Source organism: Blastomyces dermatitidis, assembly GCF_000003525.1.
Source record: "Blastomyces dermatitidis ER-3 genomic scaffold supercont1.4, whole genome shotgun sequence".
Taxonomy (NCBI): Eukaryota; Fungi; Ascomycota; class Eurotiomycetes; order Onygenales; family Ajellomycetaceae; genus Blastomyces; species Blastomyces dermatitidis.
The window spans coordinates 4,363,935-4,385,425 of NW_025544777.1; the positions used below are offsets into that span (position 1 = coordinate 4,363,935).

The following is a 21,491-nucleotide window of genomic DNA, read 5'->3' on the forward strand; positions in this document are numbered from 1 at the left end:
TAGACTGAAGTTCGCGATTGTGGGTGCCGGAAGTCGTGAGCCTCTTAAAAAATATTTTGAGCTTTCCTGTCATCGACAGGTTCCACGTTCAGAGCTTCGCGTCATATTCTGGATTGTCACGACCTTCCAAACTTAGATTGTTTATTTCGTCAATATAAACATACATATGAATCGCTCCCCATCTTTATACAGATGCCCACCATCGAATATGCTGGCTTGTGTAAAAGATGACACAAAGAGAAGATAACCAGACCCCCTGTCACAGTCTCACAGGCCGAAAATACCTGCCAATCTTTACTGGTGGAAAAGTGAAGACATATAGTTATAGTGCAAGGACTTAGTTTGCAAGCAAGGTCGACTCTAACGGATACGTAATCCGAGCTGCATCCGTAGCCTACCTATATCGAACCACCAGCCCCGCTGACCACTTTACGACTCCAAATGCAGTGCCGTTTCGATTCTGTGGAGGGCCTCCTGGAGCCGGTGCTCCTCTAAAGCAAATGATATCCGTACCCACCCTTTTTCGAAAAGTGTTCCGTGGTAGCTTCCGCCACCTCTAACCACCACTCCGTTCTCCTTAAGTGTCGTTATCATATCCAGTTCGTCCTCACAAGTCTTTGCATTTGGAACGAGCCTTGCAAATATATTTAATCCTGCATTTACTGGAATATAGTCGATTCGATGGCGAATAAAGAATGAAGTGATGAGGATATATGATTCTGCCAACCTGGCCGAGTTCAAAGCGACTAAAAGGGGTAGTGTGGGTGAGGAAAGAAGAGCGGTTGTGGATAATACAGATGGCGATGAGACCTGGGCTTTGGGTGAAGCTGCAAGTCCAACAATGGACTCTCTGTTATCTTGTGATACTATACAACCCTTTTGTTATTTTTTGTTTAGAATTAGTAACCCAATTTAAAAGTGTTTAGGGTGAGCGATACTTACCATTCGACATCCGCTGACGCCGAAATCTTTGCTGGTACCCCATATCATATGGATACGAGAACGGTCACATTGCAATGCACCAGCATCCAAGGACAAGACCGAAATGAACGGAGTTGGGTCAGAAATCTCCGCACACGAAAATGTCGTCATCGCATACACTTCATCAGAAACCATGTGTATTTCCCGTCGCTGACAAAACTTCAGGCAGGCTTCCAGAACTTCCTGGGGATAACACTGCCCGAATAAATTATGTGGGTTCGTTAAGACGAGGGCTCTTATCCTGCATGTGGCGTTATCCATCGCCTCCTCCATTTTGGGTATCAAGTTCAACGTAAAAATGTCCGTGAATTTTTCCGTTTTGACTAGAACTGACTGGACGGATGAACAAGTGCGAAAGTCTACCTCATCCCCGTCTATAAGCGCTCTATTATGTTATTCACCTGCTGCAATAATCCTTGAGACAATTTATCGCGAGCCTGGAGTATTTGAGGATGGAAACTCACTCCAATATGGCCCTGGCACTAAGACGCCGTCTTCAGGATCGCAGATTTTATAGAGCAAGGTAACAAGACAACTGTTCGTCCCTGAGCCTGCAACTATGTGGTGTGGCCTGACAGGTACACACGGATTAAAATAGTTGTTAAACAATTTTGCGAGGCTTCCCAGAAGGGTTGGTTCTCCCGCGAATCCTTGCGCAGACGAGTGCTGATATCGTGATAATCAGCCAATATTTTCATTATTCAAGTGGCATAAATGAGTCCTACATGCGAGTGTAATTCACTGTTGGCTCCGGGTTTGCAGATGTCGGCTAGCTCCTCCCGAAGAAGGCAATTTTCATCTGTAGACAGGTCGATGTCTAACTCATCAGGATCGCGACGGTCGGTTATTCTCATCCCTATCGATGGTGTGATCGGTGAAATGCTGGATGTTCGAGTAGGCAGCTGCGAATAATTCATTTTGGTGACCATCGCAGAATGCAGGCACTGAGCGAAAAAGAACTGTCGCTTGCCGCTGAAATTGAACGTCACCTTATGCCTCTCCTTTATGTGAAAGATTTCGGTTCGACTGACAACACGAGCGGTTTAGGGAAACAAAAATAAATGTTGCTCCAGATTCCCTTCACCTCCTTGCCCCAAGGCGAATTTAACTCCTGCTCTGGCAGTAGCGTTAGGCGTTTCTGCCTTCTCAGCTGGCGCCCAAGCTTGATCTGATAGATAATTTTTTTGCTGGCAGCCAGGTGAGAGGTATGTTAGTTCAATTACCAACTGTTACGTTGTCCCGCCTTGGCTTTATGATCGGTTAACCTATTTCATACGCAGCATACAGCCGACATTTCCTTTTATGACTAGAGCAGGTAAATTTGATTGCCACCCGCTTCTCCAAAAATAGTTATTAGCCATAGCCGCCTGAAGCCTTGCGGCATGGTTTAGTGAGCTGTCAAGTTATTCACGAGACCATGTGAGCGGATTCAATTCGACGTGGCCGAACGTCAGGACCGAGAAGGGAAGAGCCGAAACAAAATCCTCGACATCCACCTCTTGTTCATAAAACAGCGGAACTTCGCTTCAGATGATGATAAGCTTTTCGATGGCAATTGAGCCAACCCTGCTTGTTTCCACGGCTCAGGCGCAATGTCTCCTTGTACCACTTGCCTATCTTGACTAGACTCCAGATTATGAAGGCTAAATCTGAGGGACTAACACAATATGCCTGCTGAAGGTGTTCCACTGTTGACCTGTCATATCTTGTGCCACAGGTGTAGCTCGATTTAATCTTCAAGTCAATGCTGAGGATGGAAGTGCTTGGTTTGCAGCTTCAATTGAAATCATAGACACTTCAAATATCCGTGAACTCAAACATGTAATCACTTGAGTTTCGACCCTAGCCGAGAGCAATCCCAATTCAAGTTATACTCTCTAGCGTTTGAAAGGGGATGGCAAGGGAAGCAATCGGGCCGAAAGTCTTGACTCGCTAACAATACTTAGGGAGGATGATACCGATATATACGGTGCATGTGCGCGTACACTTCGTACGATCATGCCACGAGCGATCCATGTTTCGAGTTTCGACACCCCGATAATTACTGGTAAAGACCCCTAGCTGCATAAACGGACCGGTCTTTGAGGCTTTAGTCCCAGTTTTCGGCGGCTTTCCAAACAAGCCAAAAGAGCAGATTTACGGCAGATTCCACTGCCCATTTTTGGATATTTCTCAGGCAATTCCCATCGGCCGCAGCGATGTGCGGCCAACGTGACATGGTATCGACCCACAAAGCCCTATTCCCAGCCCTGCCAGGATATTATTGATTCCACGTTTAGAAAATTTCGGGGGGATCACGACAGATTCCCTTTTCCCAACTCTTTGAGGCTGGAGCTGTGTTTTTAAGGACCATGCCCATTGGGGAGAGGCCTACCGATCGGACTCCGGGCTTCCAGTTGCTGCGCAAAACTGTGGTTGCCAAGCGGTTTGGAAAGGTTGTTCCCATTTTTGGGGGTTTAAATGCATGGCGGGCTGCAGGGCAAGCATCTGTTGTCTGACATGCTCTGTGGGAGTATCCATCTGAACTTAGACAAACGCTTGCCGGACCCCAGAGAACCCTCCGCCACTTACGAGGTCAGTGGTTTATGACTGCTCCATTCTCCTACATGGCTTTGAAGGCTGCCATCCACCTCAAATACAGCTTTCCAGTAGCTGTGTCCTGCTTGCATCCAGCAGTAAGAGGAGGGGGGGAAGATTCCCGGAGGTTAAGGCCTGCATCCAAAAATGGAATTCTGGGCTTGGCAACACTTTCGGTCCCTTGTTACCTTTTTAGGTAACGTTAATTAGGGCTAGAACGGATTTTCTGGCCTAACAGCGTATGTCAACTCCGGCAAAGGTTTATGCGAAACGACTTTCCCTTTTGAGAGAGCACATCACCAAACTCCGCCTACGACGTGCGTATCAAACGTCTCCACATCGTTGCATTTGCGCCCGCGCGCTTCGTCCAAAACGGCAAATGAACTCGACGCTCTAAAACACATATTTCTCGTCTTGTTTCTCTCTTTTTTCCACGTTAACCATCCTAATCACGTTAGATTGTTGACGAGAATTCCTCTCGGTTATGAGCTAACTTTTCGAGAAAATGGATAGGGTGATGGTGGTTAGCTCCTGTAAAATCCAGATAACATATAGTATTGATCAAGCCATTACTTACGATGCCAAAATAACAATGTATAGTAGCACTCAATTGCAAACTCTGCATTCCTGTACCAGGTGAAGTTTGTCCTTAGGGTTACGTTTGTGTGACGCCATCGGCACGTTGGCCCTGGCTTGCTCAATGTAGTGAGATCCTTGCGATGTGGTACATAAAGCCTTCCAGATCTCTTCTGCGCTTTACCATAGGCGAAAAGCTGGGCCACTTCATTACATCGATAGGCATACGTCTGTAGAGCTATTCTCCACCTGATTCGAAATAACTGCAATTCTGTTGCAAGCCCTGCACGTCTGCCGGTATAACTGTCCTGTCTGCAGCATCTAGCTAACTCTCATTGCTCCCGACTAATGAAATGATGCTTCGTGATGATCGGCCCGTTATGCGTTTAGCAAGGCTGAGGACCGTATCTCTCATGGTCCAAGGTGAATTGGCGACATGCCGAATTGGCAACCGGGCGTATTTATTCTGCCGAACCTTTCACTTGGGCGGCTTCGAGCATTCCCAACGGAAAAGTGATGAATGGTTTTTCAAATCCGAGACGGACCACGGATAATGATATGATATCCTCATCTATCGAGCAGCGCAAAATAGGAAAATGAATGCAAGTATGAATTGATTCTACCCATTGGACAAATTGCTCTTCCTTAGGTGTTGGACCTGAACTGGATCCTTTGCCTCTAAGCGCGGAATTGCCGTTAAGTCAATAAGCGAACGGCAATTTTTCACCGTGTAAGAGCCTGAGAGAAAGCATTTGGACCATATCACGTTCTAGTTGAGGGCCTTCAAATTTCTTCTCAAACAATTTAGGTTTGTTAAGAAGCCTAAACCAAGATCATAGCAGAGGTATATCTCATTATCCCATGGTTAACCGAGCGGTTGAACCACTCCAACCACCAACAAAGATACATGGCTGCTCAAAGCGCGCGCGCGCCCCATATTGATCGGGTGGTCCATCCATTCAATTCCTAGCTCAGTCCTTGAAGGCTTTGAATAGCAGTGTCCTTTCACGCCGAAATCTATTCTTTCGCTTCGACAATCACCACCCTTGAAGGGATTGTAAGATCAAATCGATTATTGAGCATCCTTCGTTCGAACCCAAATACGAACCCCAACTCTTACACCGCGTTTTTATCGTCATTGTTTGGAAACGGTTTTCTTTCCACTCCTAGCGAAGTGTCAGGGTAGGGTATCAGGATAGCGACAGATGCCTGGGAACATTGGTATTTCCCTGTATACTGCGACTTGACCACGTATTGACGTTCTACTGGGATATACGTAACACTTCTGTCCACTACAGCCGTCGTCATGTCCACATGGGTTAGCCCACCCCAGAGTGGCAACCAAGTGTTCTATAGGAAGAATCAACGAATCAGGGACTATAGCTTACTACCGTGCAATGGAAGTATTTACCATTGAGACAGGGTGTTGGTCATCTTCAGAGTTTTACAATCTCTGGATCTCCTGGAAATACCATGTACATCGACAGACTCTATATGCATGGTACCAGGTGTAGATCATGATCGGATAATATTAGATAAAGATCTTGGATTCCATTCGTCTTCAACTTTCTTTCACTTCACGTTGTCGTTCACGTGGTAGCTGCCACATCCATGTAGGCACACTTTTGCCAAATGAAAAGCGAGGCTCGCTCGGTAAAACAGCTACCAAAGTGTGTTGGGCTAGTAGTATAAAAACGGCACGAGTCAATTGCATCTAGTTCAGGTTGTACGAGCTGTTGGCCCGAGTTTTCCCAACTCAAGATTTGCGCGCGTTAAATAAAAAATTTCAGTCCCAAAGAAGCCTAGTGTGGCGTCCCAGCCGCATCTTAGACGCGCGGTAAATGCAACGTGTGGCGGCAAAGCTGGTGCTCCGCTTTTGCTCGTTCAACTTTCAAGTCCAGCAGCATTTAATCTTGAACTCATTCCCAAAATTCTTCCAAATACCCATCCTGTCATACGCTTCATATCTCGGTACATTTGCCTATTCTAAATTTTACTGTCCCTTTCACGACATTTGAAACCCGATTGCTGCTCTCTCCTTTTCTGCTGTTGGATGCACTTTTCTCCCAATTTTAGGTAAAACGCTTGGTCGCAATGGACAACGCCAACCTATGGACTCGCCGCTCGAAGTAAGTAGCCTAATAAATATCTTGAGTCTTTGGATGTGACGGTTCAATGGTCCTTGATATTGACTCTAGGTAGCACTAGCAAGCTGTCCCTGTCCATGTCCGGCCCGGACAGCAAAGATAGTAGTGGAAGACAGGATTCCTCCAGAAGTCATCCGTCCAAGCGATTCGGTCCTGACAGCTCTCACGGCCGATCCAACCCTTTCAACGCAATCTCCCCCCTTACTACAAACGCACCCTCCCCCTCCGCCGGCGCCTCATCCGCCTTTGGCTTAGGATCCGGTGCATTTGCCTCCTTCGGCTCGGCCAAAACACCGAAAACTCCCGGCGCATTTGACCTCAGTACCCCAAAACCCACCAGCGAAAAACGAGAAACGCAACCAGAAAACGAAGGGACGAATAATAAAACTGTGAAATTGAGGGCATCATCCTCTTCTCTCAATAATACCTCTGCACCAGCTCCAAAAGAGCACCCCATACGGTCCACTTGGATTGTCTGGTACCGACCCCCAACGCCGAAGCATTCCGACTACGAAAAATCCACCATAGCTCTTGCATCGATATCTTCTGTTGAGAGTTTCTGGGCCGTTTACTCACATCTTAAGCGGCCCTCTCTCCTCCCGGCGGTGTCGGACTACCACATTTTTAAGAAAGGAATACGGCCAGTTTGGGAAGACGAAGCAAACAAACGAGGAGGGAAATGGATTGTTAGATTGAAGAAAGGAGTTGCTGATCGCTATTGGGAAGATTTGCTTCTGGCAATGGTGGGCGATCAATTTGCAGAAGCAAGCGATGAGGTGTGCGGGGCAGTCCTGAGCGTCAGAAGCGGGGAGGACGTTCTGTCTGTCTGGACAAGGATTGATGGTGGGCGGAATATTAAAATTAGGTATGATACTTGATGTTATATCAGTCAGGTTGGTGGTTACTGCTGCTAATATTTCTTTCAGGGAAACAATCAAGCGGTTGCTAGCGTTCCCGCCGGACACCAACATTGTATGGAAAAGCCATGACGATAGCATTGCCCAACGCTCCGCCATCGACCAAGCCCGCCTGGACAAAGCCGCTGCGAATGCCGGTCACCACCACCAAGGCTCAGATCGTCGTCGTGGGCACAACCAGGATGACGCTTCCGCTGATAAAGGGCGGACAGCAGCATCGTAAAAGGTCCAGATACGAATATGGGCAGTGTACAGTAGTAGCTCTTTGCGTTTTTCCCTTTTCTTTTAATATTTTTGTGCTGATGTTGTGTGGTCCTGTCATTGCGGTCAGGCAGGCTTTCGCAGATAGCTTCTTCAGAGAGTCCTTTGTTTTGTCCGTTGCTTCTTCCTTAATGCTCTCTCTTTGTATCAAGTGGAGAAGAGTAGTAGAAATTCTGTGTTTGGAGTGAAGCTTTTCTTCTATTCTGATTAACTGGTGGATTTTAGCTAGCCTTTGGTTTTGTTTTAAGTTTATTTTTGAGGATTTCACGACCTGGAAGGAATATGATGGCAGGAATAGAAATTCATTTTGCCTCTTGCTACTGTTTCACTGAATATCTCACATCTAGAAATATCTACTGATGACACCGAAAAGAACGGAATGCTTGTGCCAGATTTTTAAGTCAGAATAGAGGTTAATGATTCTAAATAATGTTAATTATTCAAAATCCCATATATTTATGCCAAAGAATTTTCGGAATCCTGTCCATCCCGGTTGGACCGTTTAAATTTTAAATTCCACTCTATCCGACAAAGCGGCGTTGGCGAACAGTATTTTCCCTCCCCAAACCTCTGCCACCAACATCACTTTATTTTAAATAACCTGCAACCCTACCCTCCTACACCCCACATCACACATATTTGCAACGTAATGCCTCCTCCCCAGCGTAAAACGCCGTCTCAGTCGCGAATGCTCTCCCCCACCAGCTTATGAACTGGCTATACAAGCTATCTCACCTCGTCTGGCCGGAAAATACCACCCGTAGCACAGCGCAGGAACCACGAACCCGCGAGCTTTCGAGGGGACGGCGGCGGCGACGACACGCAGCTAATGGTGTCGAAGATATACCAGCCCCGCTCCAGATGTCCGGCGTGAGCAATCGGCTGTCTCCTACAAATGGACAGATGAGCAACTCTTTTCAGTTCTCACAGCTAGGAAAGGTACGGCAAGCATAGCTCCAAAGATTTTATTTTCCTGTGTTATGGCAATTTTATTCTTGAAACCTTTTAGCTCGCTCCCGATGCTAACTTCTTCCTTTTGCTGGAACGTGCAGGACGCTTCCGGAATCCGCCCGAACACCAGTTTGCACCGAGATAATTCCAACCATACCACCAGCTTCACATTAAAGAAAGGCGGCACGTACGTTTGTGGATTTCCGCGTGTTTTATATGGCACAGTTCGTCCAATACTAACTCTGATACAACCGCAGTAAAACTACACCACAGAACGAAGAGGAATTACAGGAGGAAAGGAGATTATTCGGAGGTTCCAGGTCCGTGACAAGCCGCCGTTTTAGATCCGAAAGGGTTTAAAAACTGATTTTTGAGGTGGATTGAGCAGGAGGGACCCGAACGCCGTTCGTATAACACCAGGAGCGCTGGCGAGAAAAGGACGAGCCGGCAAGGATTTGAAGGTAGGGTTAACATTGTCTCATACCTCTGCGGTGCGGCGTTGTTCTAGTTACTGAGTTGTTTGCCGTTACAAAGTCTTTTGAGAACTTCACTCCACGAAATACCCTTCACTCCACCTTCCGGGGAAAACCACTTGATACCTTTGCTGGAAGGCATCTTGATAGGACTACACACTCGGGCTCACATGTACAAGGTGCTTCGGGAGTGGTTCAGGAGTTAGAAGGAAACAGACCTCGTAAAAGACGAAGAACCGACGAGATTCAAGCTCCCGCGGAGGTCATTGAGGTGAATGATGATGATTCTATCATTCACACGGAATCTCCTTCATCTACTCGACCTAGAACTTACAGCCTGTCATATTTGAGCCAAAGTTCCCCAATAATCAACCACCACGGCTCTGCTAATCAAAAAGAATCTATCACACATGAGTTCTGGAACGTCGAGAGTAGGATGCAGGATTTTAAGAACAAAAAGCCGCGCGTTCCAGATTTGACCGAGGATGAACTCTTCACCATGGAAGCCAAGGCACAGCGGCTCGGAAACAACATCGGTACCAACATTTCCCAGTCTGGTGGTTCTAGTTTATCTAGACCTTCTGAACCAATGGTTGCTATTGAAGTCTCACCGATTGGTAATTTGGGCGGAGCGGAGGGGACAGAAGAGGAGACTCAGGGCTCTGCGGGCAGCCTTGCCGATTCAACTGTCCAGACGGATAGTCAGCTTCATGATTCTTATACACGTGAGAGCCCGGATGCACTTCAGGGAGATAAAACCGTCCCTGAGAGTTGGCGAAGCGGTGTAAAGGACCGCCTGGGTAGAATGCCTGGTGATATTAGCCCGACAAATTTCTCCATCGTGAAGAAGGACCGCAAACGTGCGGATAGAAGGCGCAGAATCTCATCTAATCATACGCATTCATTTCCTATGTCTATGTTTGATCACAAAATGGAGACTGTTGAGAAACAGTGCACGCTTATTGTTAAAAACGGCTCTTTTCTCGTGACAAGTGATACCGGCTCTTGGGTATCCAAAGAATTTTCTATTGACAAAATCAACCTAATTTGGCATGGTGGACCCAGAGTTGCAATGAAGTTCCCCATGGCTTCAGGATCGACAGACGACCTAAAACTACAATTTTCGTCTGAGAAGGAAGCGGTTGAATGCTGTAACCTGATGGGGGAATTGAACAATACTTTGAAATTAAGGGATAAGGGGAGGTATGTTATCACACAAGCATCTTGAAAGCTCAGAGTTCGGAAATCTGATAGTTTATTTAGTGAGTGGATGGAAAATATGTTCAAACGCTCTCTGAAAAAAAGACAAGGAAACCGTCAACCCGCGAGTTCGAAACGCGAAAGCCTTCAGGATGACCATATTGACGCCGTCGCCCAGCCGTCAACACAACCTAAACGACAGAAGCTCAGTGAGAGCCTACTTGACAGTGACGGAACAACGAGAAAGTCTCCGCTAGAAGACTCACTCCACTCGCGCGGACCCCGCAAGCATGCTCAGGATGATATGTCGCCTCTCAGCCATAGTCATCCAGATGTTGATCGTCCTATAACTATTCCTGTCAAGAAATACAGTCCTACCGTGAGCTTGCGTGTCACTCGCTCACAGGGGCAACGGAAACCTACTACAATTAATAGGTGCGTAATGTTCTTCTGTCTGTCCATTTTGGGATTCCGCCCCTGATTAAATAATTGAATCCAGTGACCATGAACCGTCGCCTTCACCTCACCGATATACTCGTATGTGGTCAAGGTAAGTGCATCGTTCATCAAGTTTGTCGAGCTACTATTAATGCTTCATCTAGGCCGCTTGTATACCCACCTAAAGGTAAAAGGAAAGCCGAAGTAGAATTCCATGATTTGGAACGCTTGGGTGATGGGGAATTTTTAAATGACAACCTTATCGGGCTTTACCTACGGTTTCTTGAGCATCACATGGAAATCAAGAGGCCAGATCTGGCTACACGTGTTTACTTTTTTAACTCTTACTTTTTTGCAAGCCTTACAAACACGCCTAAGGGTTTGAGGGGTATTAACTACCAGGCCGTGGAAAAGTGGACGAGGAATGTGGACCTTTTCAGTTATGATTACATCGTCGTCCCAATCAACGAAAACAAACATTGGTATATGGCCATTATATGCAACCTCCGTGCTCTGCGTCCCACAGGATCCATCGCCGAACGCAATGAACCTGAGAGCGACAAGGTGACTCATGATTCGCCGTGCAGTCAAGCGAGCGCTGATTTAGGAAATCCAGATAACCGGCAAAGCGATAAAGCCGGGCTTCAACCTGGGGAGAATAACAACACCGTTGCTCAGACCTTAGAGCATGGTAGCGAACAACTCCTCCAAGAGGATTTCGATTCAATGTCGTTGTCGGATAATGGCCCCGAGGTCAATTCGAAACAGAATGACACAAGTCCATTGAAGGAATTTGAAACTCAAGACAGGAATGAATGGCCGGACGAGGGAGAGAACGGACCACTCGTTTCTATCGTCCAAACTGAGGAAGAATCAGATGTCGCGCAGCAGCCAAAATCGCTACGCTCTGGGAAACTGAGGAGTTTAGAGCCCCGAGCTAAGATATCTCCCCGGAAGCTCCCATGTGATCCAAAGGAACCCGTTATCATCACTTTCGATTCTTTAGGTTGTGCTAGGTACCCTACGATAAGAATTCTTCGACAATATATCGAGGAGGAAGGGAAAGCTAAGCGATCACTTAGCGTTGACACGAAAAAAATCAGGGGCATTGTTGCTCGAAATATACCATATCAACCTAATTTTTCGGATTGTGGGCTGTATCTCTTAGCATACCTTGAAAAGTTTATGTGGGATCCGGACGTGTTCATTAGCAGGTTGGTGAGAAAGGAGATGAGTGAATATTACGATTGGCCACCGATGAAATCCCATATTCTTCGGCGGCGGCTGCGGAACTTCCTTCTCGAACTACACGAAGAAGAGGGAAGATCGAAGCAGAATGAAGCAGGAGAAGAACGGAAGCTGATCGATACCGATCCACTGAAAATACTGTTGGTAGATGATCCACCCACAGAGGCACCGCAAGGTGAACCTTCTACTTCGAATCACTCGCTTGGACTAAAGCAGCACTCAGAAACCAGTCCTAATCCCAGGTCCCTAGAAAACAAGCTACTCGCACATGATTCCGAGAAGGAGCCTCGGCAGGTAACACCTACTCGCGCACTTACAAGGCTCAATCAGAACGAGCAAGTACAGACATCCATGGACCCGGCCATCATTGAACATGAAGCTATTCAGCACTCCGAGGCGAAATCGCTGCTTGAAGGCATTTTACTTTATGGAGGGCAAGATTCTACAAACAAACAAAATATCTCAGAAATTCCTAGGACTCCTTCTCCTGGGAGAGAGGTACGCGTTTCTGGAATACCTGATTCTTCTTCGCACCCAAGAAGCCCAAGTAGCCATCCTCGGATACTACAGGGACAGGACCAAGAGATACTAGATGGAATCGAATGATGTAAAGTTATTTGATAGATATTCATACCGTTGAAGGGAAATTTTACCTGAATACAGATGCTCTTTCCTATTTCTTTTCTTTTCTTATTTTTTTTTCCCCTTCTCCTTTTATCTCTTCGACTTTCTTCGCTTTTTCTTTTGCCTTCACCATTTGTTCGAGTCATTCTGATATCCACCAAAGTGTTTCTCTTTCTTTCCATTTTGTTTTCTTTATTGAGAAGCAGAGACAGAACACATTTGTTGCTTTTCTTTATCCTCTGTTACATCCCAGACATGCATTGAATTGGCGTCCCTATCGGTTGAAGGTTGAGGAAGATAGGCTCTTCGTCTTTTAGCAAATATTTTACACAAGTATCATGGCGATATTGTATTTTACTTTTTGACGTGTTCTTCCCTACATAAAATATCATGCAGAGCAGAGACAGATTTTGTCCCCCTTTGGTCACTTCAGTATCGGGCAATGTTTGCTCTGCTGCCAAATATGCCAAGCCGACAATTGGACACGCGACACGCGCGACAATCGTGGTGGCGCTTAGATAACCGCAACAGCTGCGGCATTGACATATCTGGCCGGATATCTCTTGTAGACACAAAAATAGCAAACCTTCTGACATTTCTCTCTCGCGTATTGTCGGCGTCTGCGCAAACGGCGGTTGATTCCGCTCTTAAATTCTGCAGCTATGCACTCCGCGCTCAATCGGTTTCAGAGCGTCTTTGGATTCTTCACCACAGTTGCATTTCTGCTGAGTGCCCTAACAGCGCTGACCGTTGTATTGAGTCCTGCGGATCCGGTTACGAACGTTGAGCTTTCGAACATACAAGTGTAAGGCTTGTTTTGATTTTGATCCCTTTATCGCTACCCCAGGAATGGACTATATGGTTGTCAATAGGAGTTACTCTATGGGCAGCGGACAGTTTGGGCTAATTCTGGATGTGTATAGAATTAAGGGACGACCGCATTACTATGCAACGAAGCGCGAGGAATATGCACAGATTAGATTCGATCTTGATGCTAGTGAGAAATTCCGATTCATGCGCATATCTTCATCTTCCATTGCTGAAAGTCTCAATAATTGGGAGCTCCCGCTTGTCTAACAAAGCTAACAAAAACACCTACCTGCCCCCTATCCAAAGACCTAACCTCCCTCTTCAACTGGAACACCAAGCAACTCTTCGTCTACGTCCTCGCCTCCTACCCTACATCACCCTCTTCTTCGTCAAACCTAACCACCGAATCCATAATCTGGGACACCATAATCCCAGCCACCGAATCCCCTTATTCCATCCCCGCCCTAACCCGCCGTTTCTTCCCCTCCAAAAAGTCGAAATCCTCAAAATCCTCCAAAACGAGCAAAAACACATCCACGAACTCTAATAAAAGTTCCAAGAAACCAGGCCTCCTCCGCCTCCGTAACCAAAAGAACAAATACCAAATTACAGATATATCCGGCCGCATGGCTGAGCGTGAGAATGCGCAGCTTGTCGTGGCTTGGAATGTGCAGCCGTGGGTGGGGGCACTGATGTGGAGTCCCCACAGCAAGGTTGCGGAGAATATTGGCGGGGCGTTGGGTGGACTTCTTGATATGACTATTATTACCGGGGGGAAGGGTGGGAGGAGTAAACCATTCAACTTCCCCGCGTTGAAGGGTTCGAAGAGGAGGGAGGGAGACAACAGCGGGTAGGGATCGAGCTGAACTGCGTGTGGATTCGAGACTGGGGAGAGTTGAAGTGGCAATCAGTTGCATGAGCTGTATGGTTCATTGTTTCTACAAGTCTCGTTAGTACTATTTATCATATTTCTTGCTTGATCATTTTCGGGAGCGAGCTATACTGCCATTTATCCATTTGCTGCTTTTGTCAGCACAGGTGCCCTTCACAGGCTACTTACTCATCATATAATGCCGACAGGGGAGCAGGTCATATTATTGTGAACTACTGAATCCCTTGCCAATGATTCCATGTTTAAAGCTGAAGTATATCATTTCATAGCCAACAGTAATAATACAATGTAGGGATCCGCAAGTGCATAGGGAATTGTTAATTTGCTGTGTGAGGGCAAAAATGAGAGTGTACTACTACTGTATACCAACCACCTCCCGATAAGCATGTATGGATCAAGGAGAGATAGCAGGTGTATCTGTCGACAACCCCAAATAAAAAATAGTGTACAATGCCTCTCCTTAGCTCGAAAGAAACCAACAGAATGAGATGAGTGTGATTCCAAACGCCCATAACCATGATTAGTTTCTCCTCCAGAATAAAAATACCCATAACTTCAAAAAAAAAATCCCATTTTCATCGGCCTCGTTAATTCCATCATGTCTCCCTTTTGAGTACCTTGATTCGTTTTAAGCACCAACCCCCTTTCCACAGATACAGGGGTGTCTATGAAAGGTGTGTCCATGAAACGACCCCACTGGAAGATTGATCCGCAAACGGGTTCAAGACTCCTGTCAAATTCAATTACCGTGCCCACCCCGACTGTTGTCTTGGGGGTACTTGGGAGCCTGAATATGGTGTGGCTGGCGCTGCTGGTGTCTGAGCAGGCGGGGCAGGGTAATAGTATTCAGTTGTCATGTCGCCACCATTTTGAATGCGCTCTGAGAAAATGCCCGGGGCGCGGGCACAGGCTAGCCGCCCTTGATGGCCCCTTGCGCGCCGGTCGTAGTAGATGTACTCGCAGTAGAAGGCGTGGATGTGGCCCGGGAAATATCTGGAAAAAGACAGAAGAGGGTGGGCGGGGAATTATTAGCCGCTGCACAACAAGCTCTGTCGACTGTTGTAAAAGGGGATGCAGAGCTTGGATATAGGGGAGAAGAGTTTACACGCACCCAAGTAGTGTGAGACAAATATTAATGAGGAGGTCTGGGGAGCATCCGCTAATGAAGAAGACACCCAGCGGCGGAACTATGTAAAGAAATGTGGATGTTAGTGCCATATCATCATAGAAGCATTACCAAGAAAATAACACATCGACTGGGCAATTTATGATAGGCAGGGGTGAAAGCAGCAATCATGCAATGCCCCCGCCCCTATTCCGTCTGTCTCCAATCGTCACCCCTTGTAGAAAATGGATATACAGTTCACATTCGCCTATCACGTAAAGAAATCGAGGGATAACAGCTCACTTACTAAAGATTGTAATAATGATTAGGAAAATAGCACCGAGAGCGTCCGCTGCCATGACTTGATTTGCTTTACACCCCTCTAGACGGCGTTTCTTGCTGTACTAATTGGACGGTTTGATCAAAACAGGAATTGAGTAAAGCATCAATCCTCAGAAGTCCGCAAACGTCAACGGCAAAGGCGTCTTATAGAGCGTGCACTGGGAGTGGATATGGCCGAAGGAGCAATACTAATGCCTGTAAAAGCAGTTTGGGATTGGTACCCAACCTGGAGAGCTGAAATAAGCTCGGATGGATGCAGAAGGAGGGGAGGGGGAAAGATGTTGTTAGGTGAAGATATGAAGCCCCGGATAGCTATGAAGGTTATACAAGTAGATGCACACCCATAGAAGGCGTTCAATTGGAAAGGAGCAAGGTCTTGATGAATGTAAGAATGCCTTAAGATGGTATTTTCGGGGGGGGTTGATCAGGAAGGAGATTTTGCCGGCAAACGATATAAAAAGATACAAACATTGAGGAGCAGCATTGGACACTTTCCTAAAAGGGCAACTGAGGCCCTCGAAAGTGGAAACAAAGTATAGCATGACGTCACTCTGCGACAACCAGAACCTTATTTCCACGTGGGAAACTAGCCCCGGTCGGTCTAGGCGGGGAAATTAATATTTCTCATTTGATTTGAATGAAGTAGAGAAGACTAACAGGGTAATTTAAGGAATGACGACTAGGCATAAAAATGAATATATGAGCCACTGCGAGACAGCCAAAGTATCCCGTCATACTCCCTTTGTGTGGATTTCCAAAGACAGACAAAGGGGCCGCAAAATAATACGAAGCTCCCCAAAGAACATACAGTATAGTATGTATTTAATGACAGAAGGTGAATAGAGTGTGCCGTCCATCCACTATGAATATGTGTGATACAAAAACCAACGCCGAAAAAAATGTAACACCCTTTTATGTCCAGAATATCGCTCACATAAGCAAACATTCTTGGGGAGCCCGTTGACAATGAACATCCTAATGTCCTTCTAACCCCTTGGTGTAATAATATCACTAGTCTCCGGTGGATGAATCGTACACAGGGATCGGCACCCCTTGATGTGTTTGACCGGCATCACTATACTCAACATCAGGGATACTAAACCCCTCCTCATCAGTGTCGACATCCTCCCATTCCCCCTCAGATGTGCTGGGCGGGGAGGAAGCAAAAATATCGCTAATATCACTCCCTAACATCCGACACTCTTCTTGTGCGCGCTCAACGATCATTTTCACAAAAGCAGCTTTATCTTTTTCACGAATTAGAGGTGGTGATTCGGTACCATGGTGGTCACTGCCCCTTTCAGCCTGTGGATTGGTTGCGCCGGGATGGTGGCAGACTTCGAGACCACGAGTGCATGCGTCATTAGCTGGCGGTGTCCATGGCACATCTGTATTAAACTCCCATCCTGCACGCATGACCCTGTAGGGATTCAAGAATCGTGAAACATCGATAGCCAAAGCCTCAGAACTCGAAGCTCTTGAGGCATTAAAGTCTGGGCTCCGGCTGTTACCACTGCGTTGCTGTTGATCCGAGGCAAGACTCATCATCTCGCAGTATTTCAAGATGTACGCTTCATCTTCTTCCTCCGAGTTTGTCTTAGAGAAGACTGCATTTCTTGGTGGACGGTGGTCTTGGAAAGGATATCCATTCCCTTTCTTCTGGACAGATACCCCAGTGCTTCGCCAAGATGATCGTTTTCCACAAGGACGGTGCCTTGCTTCTAGCTCTTCGTCAACCTGAGTGGAGTGAAGAGGCATATGCAGCATGTTGACGATATCGTGATGTAACCGCTTACCCCCCAATTCGGCTCGAGGGTGGTTGGGACACTGCGTTTTCATTCGCGGGACAATTGTCGAGCCTAGTTTCCTATCTTTTCCGACAGGATCACGTCTTTCCAAAGAGCGTCTCCGGCGGCGACGAGGGGAGACCCGCAAACCAATCTCTCGCGGTTCCTCGGGAGATAAATCATTGACTTCGCCAATTTGGTCACGATCCGACGATGTCGATAGATCAGTACCGAGGCTGGTCCCCAGTAAAGGCATCATGGTAAAACTCTCGAATGGATGGCGACTTAGCAGCCTGCTCTCACCGGAATTGAAAAGACCTAGCGGTTTTAAGAGGTCCCTCTCAAGTGCGCGCCCACTAAAAAAGGCTCCGGCGCCAATAAATGGGTCATCCCACAACTCAATCTGAGGGTTAGGTTGCCACAAAGGGTTCCACTCTATCCATGAATGGTTCTCATTACATTTGTTCTTGTCTACTCCCAAGAGGTTTAGAGAATGATCTGGGGTGGGATTGACTTGTGGACACGTTCTTTTCTTAACGTTGATGATCACCCTAGATCTAACTATCTTCTCGAACCTCACCGCCGTACCAAAATATTCCAAAGCGGTTGCTGTAATCATTATCCGAAGGGCGTATATTTTAGATCGGTCTCCTAGAGGATCCTCTACCGGGGAAGCTTGTGAATGTAGCATTTGATTCTCCGAGTCGGAGCAGGTTGGCACTATTCCACTAAAGCCGGAAATTGAAGGATCCCATTGTAGCCAAGGCGCGGATGTCTTATAAACGATATGGTTTGGTGCTGAGTAGCTGTCTGGTCCAGCAAAATTGAATGACGGGCTATAGCGTGGCACTAAACGGAATTCGTGGCCTTCAGTAGTGATAGGGTCAAATTGATCAAAAGAAAGCATATCTGGGGTCCAATTCACTTCAACCGGGAAGACGGTGGTTTGCAAGTAATCATTCGCGTCCAATAGTTTGACTCCTATTCTAAGGTCGCCAGTCGGCGGGAACAATCCATAGCCCATAGCAGGGGCAACAAAGCAGTCGTGAGTGCGGACAAACTGTGCTACAGTTCTATAAATATTCCCCATTGACGCCAGCCAATGGTACGTACGACGATGCTCTCTGTATATATATACCATAGTTGTCGCGATATCAATCATGCTAATTGGCAAATAATGTATCCTATCCGAGTTGCTGCGTTGGTGTTGTTCACGGTTACGATGTATCCGGTTGGCGGCTTCGCACTGTTGTTGTAAGAGTTCAAGTTGATCATGCAACAAGTATTCTAGGACCTCTTTAAACGTTGACTCCCAGAAGAGCAGCTCTTCGGCCTTATCTGAAGAGAGGCCTTTCCATGATTTTGTAATATCAATATGAACAACTCTAGGGCTCTCGTGATGGAATCCAATTTCAGGTTCAGGGGTTATGTCGTGTGCGGCTCCCGGGTAAGCTTGAAAACGTGGGCGGTACATATCACTCATCCTATTACATTTAGGAAACGGGCTGCCAAAAAGACTGAAAGTGATGTTAGGAAAATCGTGTTCAGGATTAAGGGGGCGTGGCTGTATCGTATCCTCTTCTGTTAACCTATCTCCAACATATGCTACCTGCAAACCTACAAATCAGTCATTAAAATTCCCTCTTGAAGTACTGTCTGATTGTCCGATATTGTGGGAAGGTGGGGGGACTCAACTTACCTCCGGAGCATCACTTTTGTCGACACCTCCAGTGGCAACAACAAAGCCTACCAGCGGGTTGAAATAGTAAGGCGGGGGGATGCTGGAGTATCGGCGCTGCCCTTGTTCGGATGGCAGGCTGCATGTTTGGGGCCCCGGCACGTCATAAGAGTATCGGAATTCGTGCGGATATTCGTATCTATCATTATGCGCGTCCACACCTTGAGATTCTCGTGGATGGGAAGTCATAGGGAAGGATGATCGGATTCTAAAAGGGTGCCGTGATGTCTGTCAGAGTATGTCAAGCACAACTCTGGGCGAGGGACCGCCTAATTAATATCACCTAGCACCCGAAGTCAGCCTAGAACAACTCCTACCTCATCAGAGTAAAAACATCCTTACACATAAGCAGATGTTGAACCACAGAAACAAGTTTGGCTCGGTAATTTTGCAGAATACCGAATATACTCGTGGGGTGGGATGCTTTTTGAGGTAGAGAATCATGTCTTCGGGCTTCTCACTTGGTAAAGGAGTAGAATTCCGCCCCAGCATATATATTGACTGTTGATGCCTGTTATTGTTATATTGGGAAGGCTCGTACTATTGGCGACTGGGACTTCCTCAAACGGAATCAGGGTGTAGGAGGGAAGATTACCTAGAAGGAAAGAAGCATTCACATGACAGGAAGGTGCTAATGCTCTCCAAAGAAACAGTGTATAGCACTCAATAGTGTAGTGCAAATGCTAACTTGAGAGGAGTTTGGAAGGTCTCCAGTGTGCGAAAAGGAAAGGGGAGAGTCCAAGGAAGAAAGACGAAATAGGAAAATGAAAGTTTAACAAAAAGAATTAGTTTGCATTTCACACTGCATCTATCGAAGCCCTCGTGGTTACCTGCTCATTCTTATTCCCAAGTTTGGAAATTTGCAGGAACGCATCGACACCATACCCTTCCAGACTATGCAGCTCCAAACTGCCAGCCCAGTACTCTGCGTAAACCCTACTCATCGGAAGTCCCATGCCAAGCCGCAAATTCGGAGGGCGAGAACTAAGGGATGCCAATGAACTGTCTCTATGCGGATGTCCATTGGTATTGTAGTAGTGGCTTTCTCCCTGCTCATCGAATCTCGTGCCGGAAACTTTCACTTCTTGCATGGTCGCCGCCATGGTAGGTACCTGCTCCAGGTTCCGAAGGCGGGCTTGAGTATGCGGTCCCTTGCAGAATGACCATAGGTACGGGAGAATCTCTCTAGAGATGCCTCCCCCTTGATCAGAAACCCGAATAATGACATGCTGTGGAGCTTCGCAGATCAAAACTTCAATGGGAGGTGGCCGTTCGGGCCTGCCGCTGAACCTTTCGATAACTGCCTGGAAGGAATTTCGTAGTAATTCCCCGATAATATATTCCAAATGACTTAGGATATAAGGAAATGTCGCTCCCAGATGACCCTGAACAATCACATCGGGAACCTGGCAGTCAGTTCCGAGTGATTGTTTTAACAACATTGTCGCGCGTTTGCCGCAATTTTCAACGACCTCCTTGGCATTGCATCTCAGAAATACCTCTCCCACGAAGTCTGCGTTGAGGTCTGTCCTGTCCTTGGAGTCCGGAAAATGCGAAGGTGAATTGAATGTATCTGTGAGCGCAAGATGTTGTTCGGCAATAACTCGACGTGATATTCGCTGTAAATGGATATTATTATCAGCTAGCTAATTTTCACCATCACGCAGAAACAGACAAAACCGAGGCAGGTACTCTTTTACGCACCGCACGCAACAAGGTATTCATGAACCGATCCATTTCTTCCGGTTTTACTAGATCTTGGCACTCCAACACACCCGTTGCAAGATTCGGTATTACAGTTAAATGTTCCTTGAGCGTGGCTCGCAGAATATCGCAGTACTTGTCATTGTCTTCCAAGGTTCTGATTTCAGGGACACCGCGGAACTTCTCGAACGCCTTGTAGTAGAGTTCATAAACGTGAGATAGGTGGGGGTTCGTGACAACAACGTAGGGAAGTTTCTGCATGTCTCGAAGACGGTGGGCGATTCTGGCAAAATGATCAAATCAGTATTTAGTTAGGTGCCTTTGGATATTAATGGTTTCAAATGACTCGATAGGAACTGACCTGGTGGGAAGCTCTGTACGCACATAGTTCGCCGAGCTGATCAACCGTGACTCGGTGATCGTGCGGCCAAAGAAAGTCAACTGACGTAAACTAATCGGCCTCACTTCACGTTCAACCCATCTAGAATGTCTATAGTCAGCAAAGGATGAGGCCATACCAAAATCTTATATCAATATTACTCACTCGTCTAGAACGGAGCCTGGTCGCCATGGCGGGGGGCCTTGCCTGTCAGCTGAGAGAAATCTTGTCTGTACAACAAAAGCTCTCAGCCGGACGGCCTTGTGCCATTGAACTGATTGCCGCTGGAGCATCCTGGAATGCCATTCACGTCTCTCGCACGGGGGTTGGTTTCCAAGAGA

At 46.8% G+C, this 21,491-nt stretch overlaps 8 protein-coding genes across 9 annotated transcripts; 3 read left to right on the forward strand and 5 right to left on the reverse strand.

The window, feature by feature from the left end:
- Nucleotides 1-429: 429 nt before the first annotated feature.
- Nucleotides 430-3,501, reverse strand: BDCG_04403 (SirI protein; the record flags this gene model as incomplete). The annotated part of the gene is made up of 6 exons (XM_045420061.1): nucleotides 430-876; nucleotides 943-1,355; nucleotides 1,446-1,647; nucleotides 1,707-1,883; nucleotides 2,644-2,755; nucleotides 3,356-3,501. 6 exons carry the CDS (start codon nucleotides 3,499-3,501, stop codon nucleotides 430-432), a joined length of 1,497 nt encoding a protein of 498 aa, XP_045276242.1.
- A 1,387-nt stretch (nucleotides 3,502-4,888) lies between these two features.
- On the reverse strand, nucleotides 4,889-5,831 carry BDCG_04404. Of its 2 annotated transcripts, none has more exons than XM_045420062.1 (2): nucleotides 5,546-5,831; nucleotides 4,889-5,484 (listed from the first exon to the last, which is right to left on the reverse strand). In XM_045420062.1, exons 1-2 carry the CDS (start codon nucleotides 5,546-5,548, stop codon nucleotides 5,251-5,253), a joined length of 237 nt encoding a protein of 78 aa, XP_045280864.1. In that variant the 5' UTR covers nucleotides 5,549-5,831; the 3' UTR covers nucleotides 4,889-5,250. The 2 variants fall into 2 exon arrangements, with proteins under 2 accessions (XP_045280864.1, XP_045280865.1); XM_045420063.1 differs by having other exon boundaries at nucleotides 4,889-5,426; nucleotides 5,523-5,831.
- A 38-nt stretch (nucleotides 5,832-5,869) lies between these two features.
- BDCG_04405 (translation initiation factor 4E) lies at nucleotides 5,870-7,984 on the forward strand. Its single transcript, XM_045420064.1, has 4 exons — nucleotides 5,870-6,263; nucleotides 6,337-7,146; nucleotides 7,208-7,447; nucleotides 7,534-7,984. The coding sequence occupies exons 1-3, from the start codon at nucleotides 6,229-6,231 to the stop codon at nucleotides 7,419-7,421; spliced, it is 1,059 nt and encodes a 352-aa protein (XP_045276243.1). The 5' UTR covers nucleotides 5,870-6,228; the 3' UTR covers nucleotides 7,422-7,447; nucleotides 7,534-7,984.
- A 183-nt stretch (nucleotides 7,985-8,167) lies between these two features.
- BDCG_04406 (Ulp1 protease) lies at nucleotides 8,168-12,375 on the forward strand (the record flags this gene model as incomplete). Its single annotated transcript, XM_045420065.1, has 8 exons — nucleotides 8,168-8,398; nucleotides 8,512-8,597; nucleotides 8,668-8,730; nucleotides 8,799-8,871; nucleotides 8,945-10,086; nucleotides 10,147-10,518; nucleotides 10,583-10,633; nucleotides 10,686-12,375. 8 exons carry the CDS (start codon nucleotides 8,168-8,170, stop codon nucleotides 12,373-12,375), a joined length of 3,708 nt encoding a protein of 1,235 aa, XP_045276244.1.
- Nucleotides 12,376-13,055: 680 nt separating this feature from the next.
- BDCG_04407 (microsomal signal peptidase subunit) lies at nucleotides 13,056-14,057 on the forward strand (the record flags this gene model as incomplete). The annotated part of the gene is made up of 3 exons (XM_045420066.1): nucleotides 13,056-13,198; nucleotides 13,317-13,390; nucleotides 13,510-14,057. 3 exons carry the CDS (start codon nucleotides 13,056-13,058, stop codon nucleotides 14,055-14,057), a joined length of 765 nt encoding a protein of 254 aa, XP_045276245.1.
- A 781-nt stretch (nucleotides 14,058-14,838) lies between these two features.
- Nucleotides 14,839-15,559, reverse strand: BDCG_04408 (uncharacterized protein; the record flags this gene model as incomplete). The annotated part of the gene is made up of 3 exons (XM_045420067.1): nucleotides 14,839-15,088; nucleotides 15,207-15,282; nucleotides 15,508-15,559. 3 exons carry the CDS (start codon nucleotides 15,557-15,559, stop codon nucleotides 14,839-14,841), a joined length of 378 nt encoding a protein of 125 aa, XP_045276246.1.
- A 994-nt stretch (nucleotides 15,560-16,553) lies between these two features.
- BDCG_04409 (uncharacterized protein) lies at nucleotides 16,554-19,256 on the reverse strand (the record flags this gene model as incomplete). The annotated part of the gene is made up of 3 exons (XM_045420068.1): nucleotides 16,554-18,389; nucleotides 18,468-18,938; nucleotides 19,029-19,256. The coding sequence occupies 3 exons, from the start codon at nucleotides 19,254-19,256 to the stop codon at nucleotides 16,554-16,556; spliced, it is 2,535 nt and encodes an 844-aa protein (XP_045276247.1).
- A 608-nt stretch (nucleotides 19,257-19,864) lies between these two features.
- BDCG_04410 (serine/threonine protein kinase) lies at nucleotides 19,865-21,443 on the reverse strand (the record flags this gene model as incomplete). Its single annotated transcript, XM_045420069.1, has 4 exons — nucleotides 19,865-20,686; nucleotides 20,772-21,054; nucleotides 21,133-21,252; nucleotides 21,316-21,443. The coding sequence occupies 4 exons, from the start codon at nucleotides 21,441-21,443 to the stop codon at nucleotides 19,865-19,867; spliced, it is 1,353 nt and encodes a 450-aa protein (XP_045276248.1).
- Between the last annotated feature and the right edge of the window lie 48 nt (nucleotides 21,444-21,491).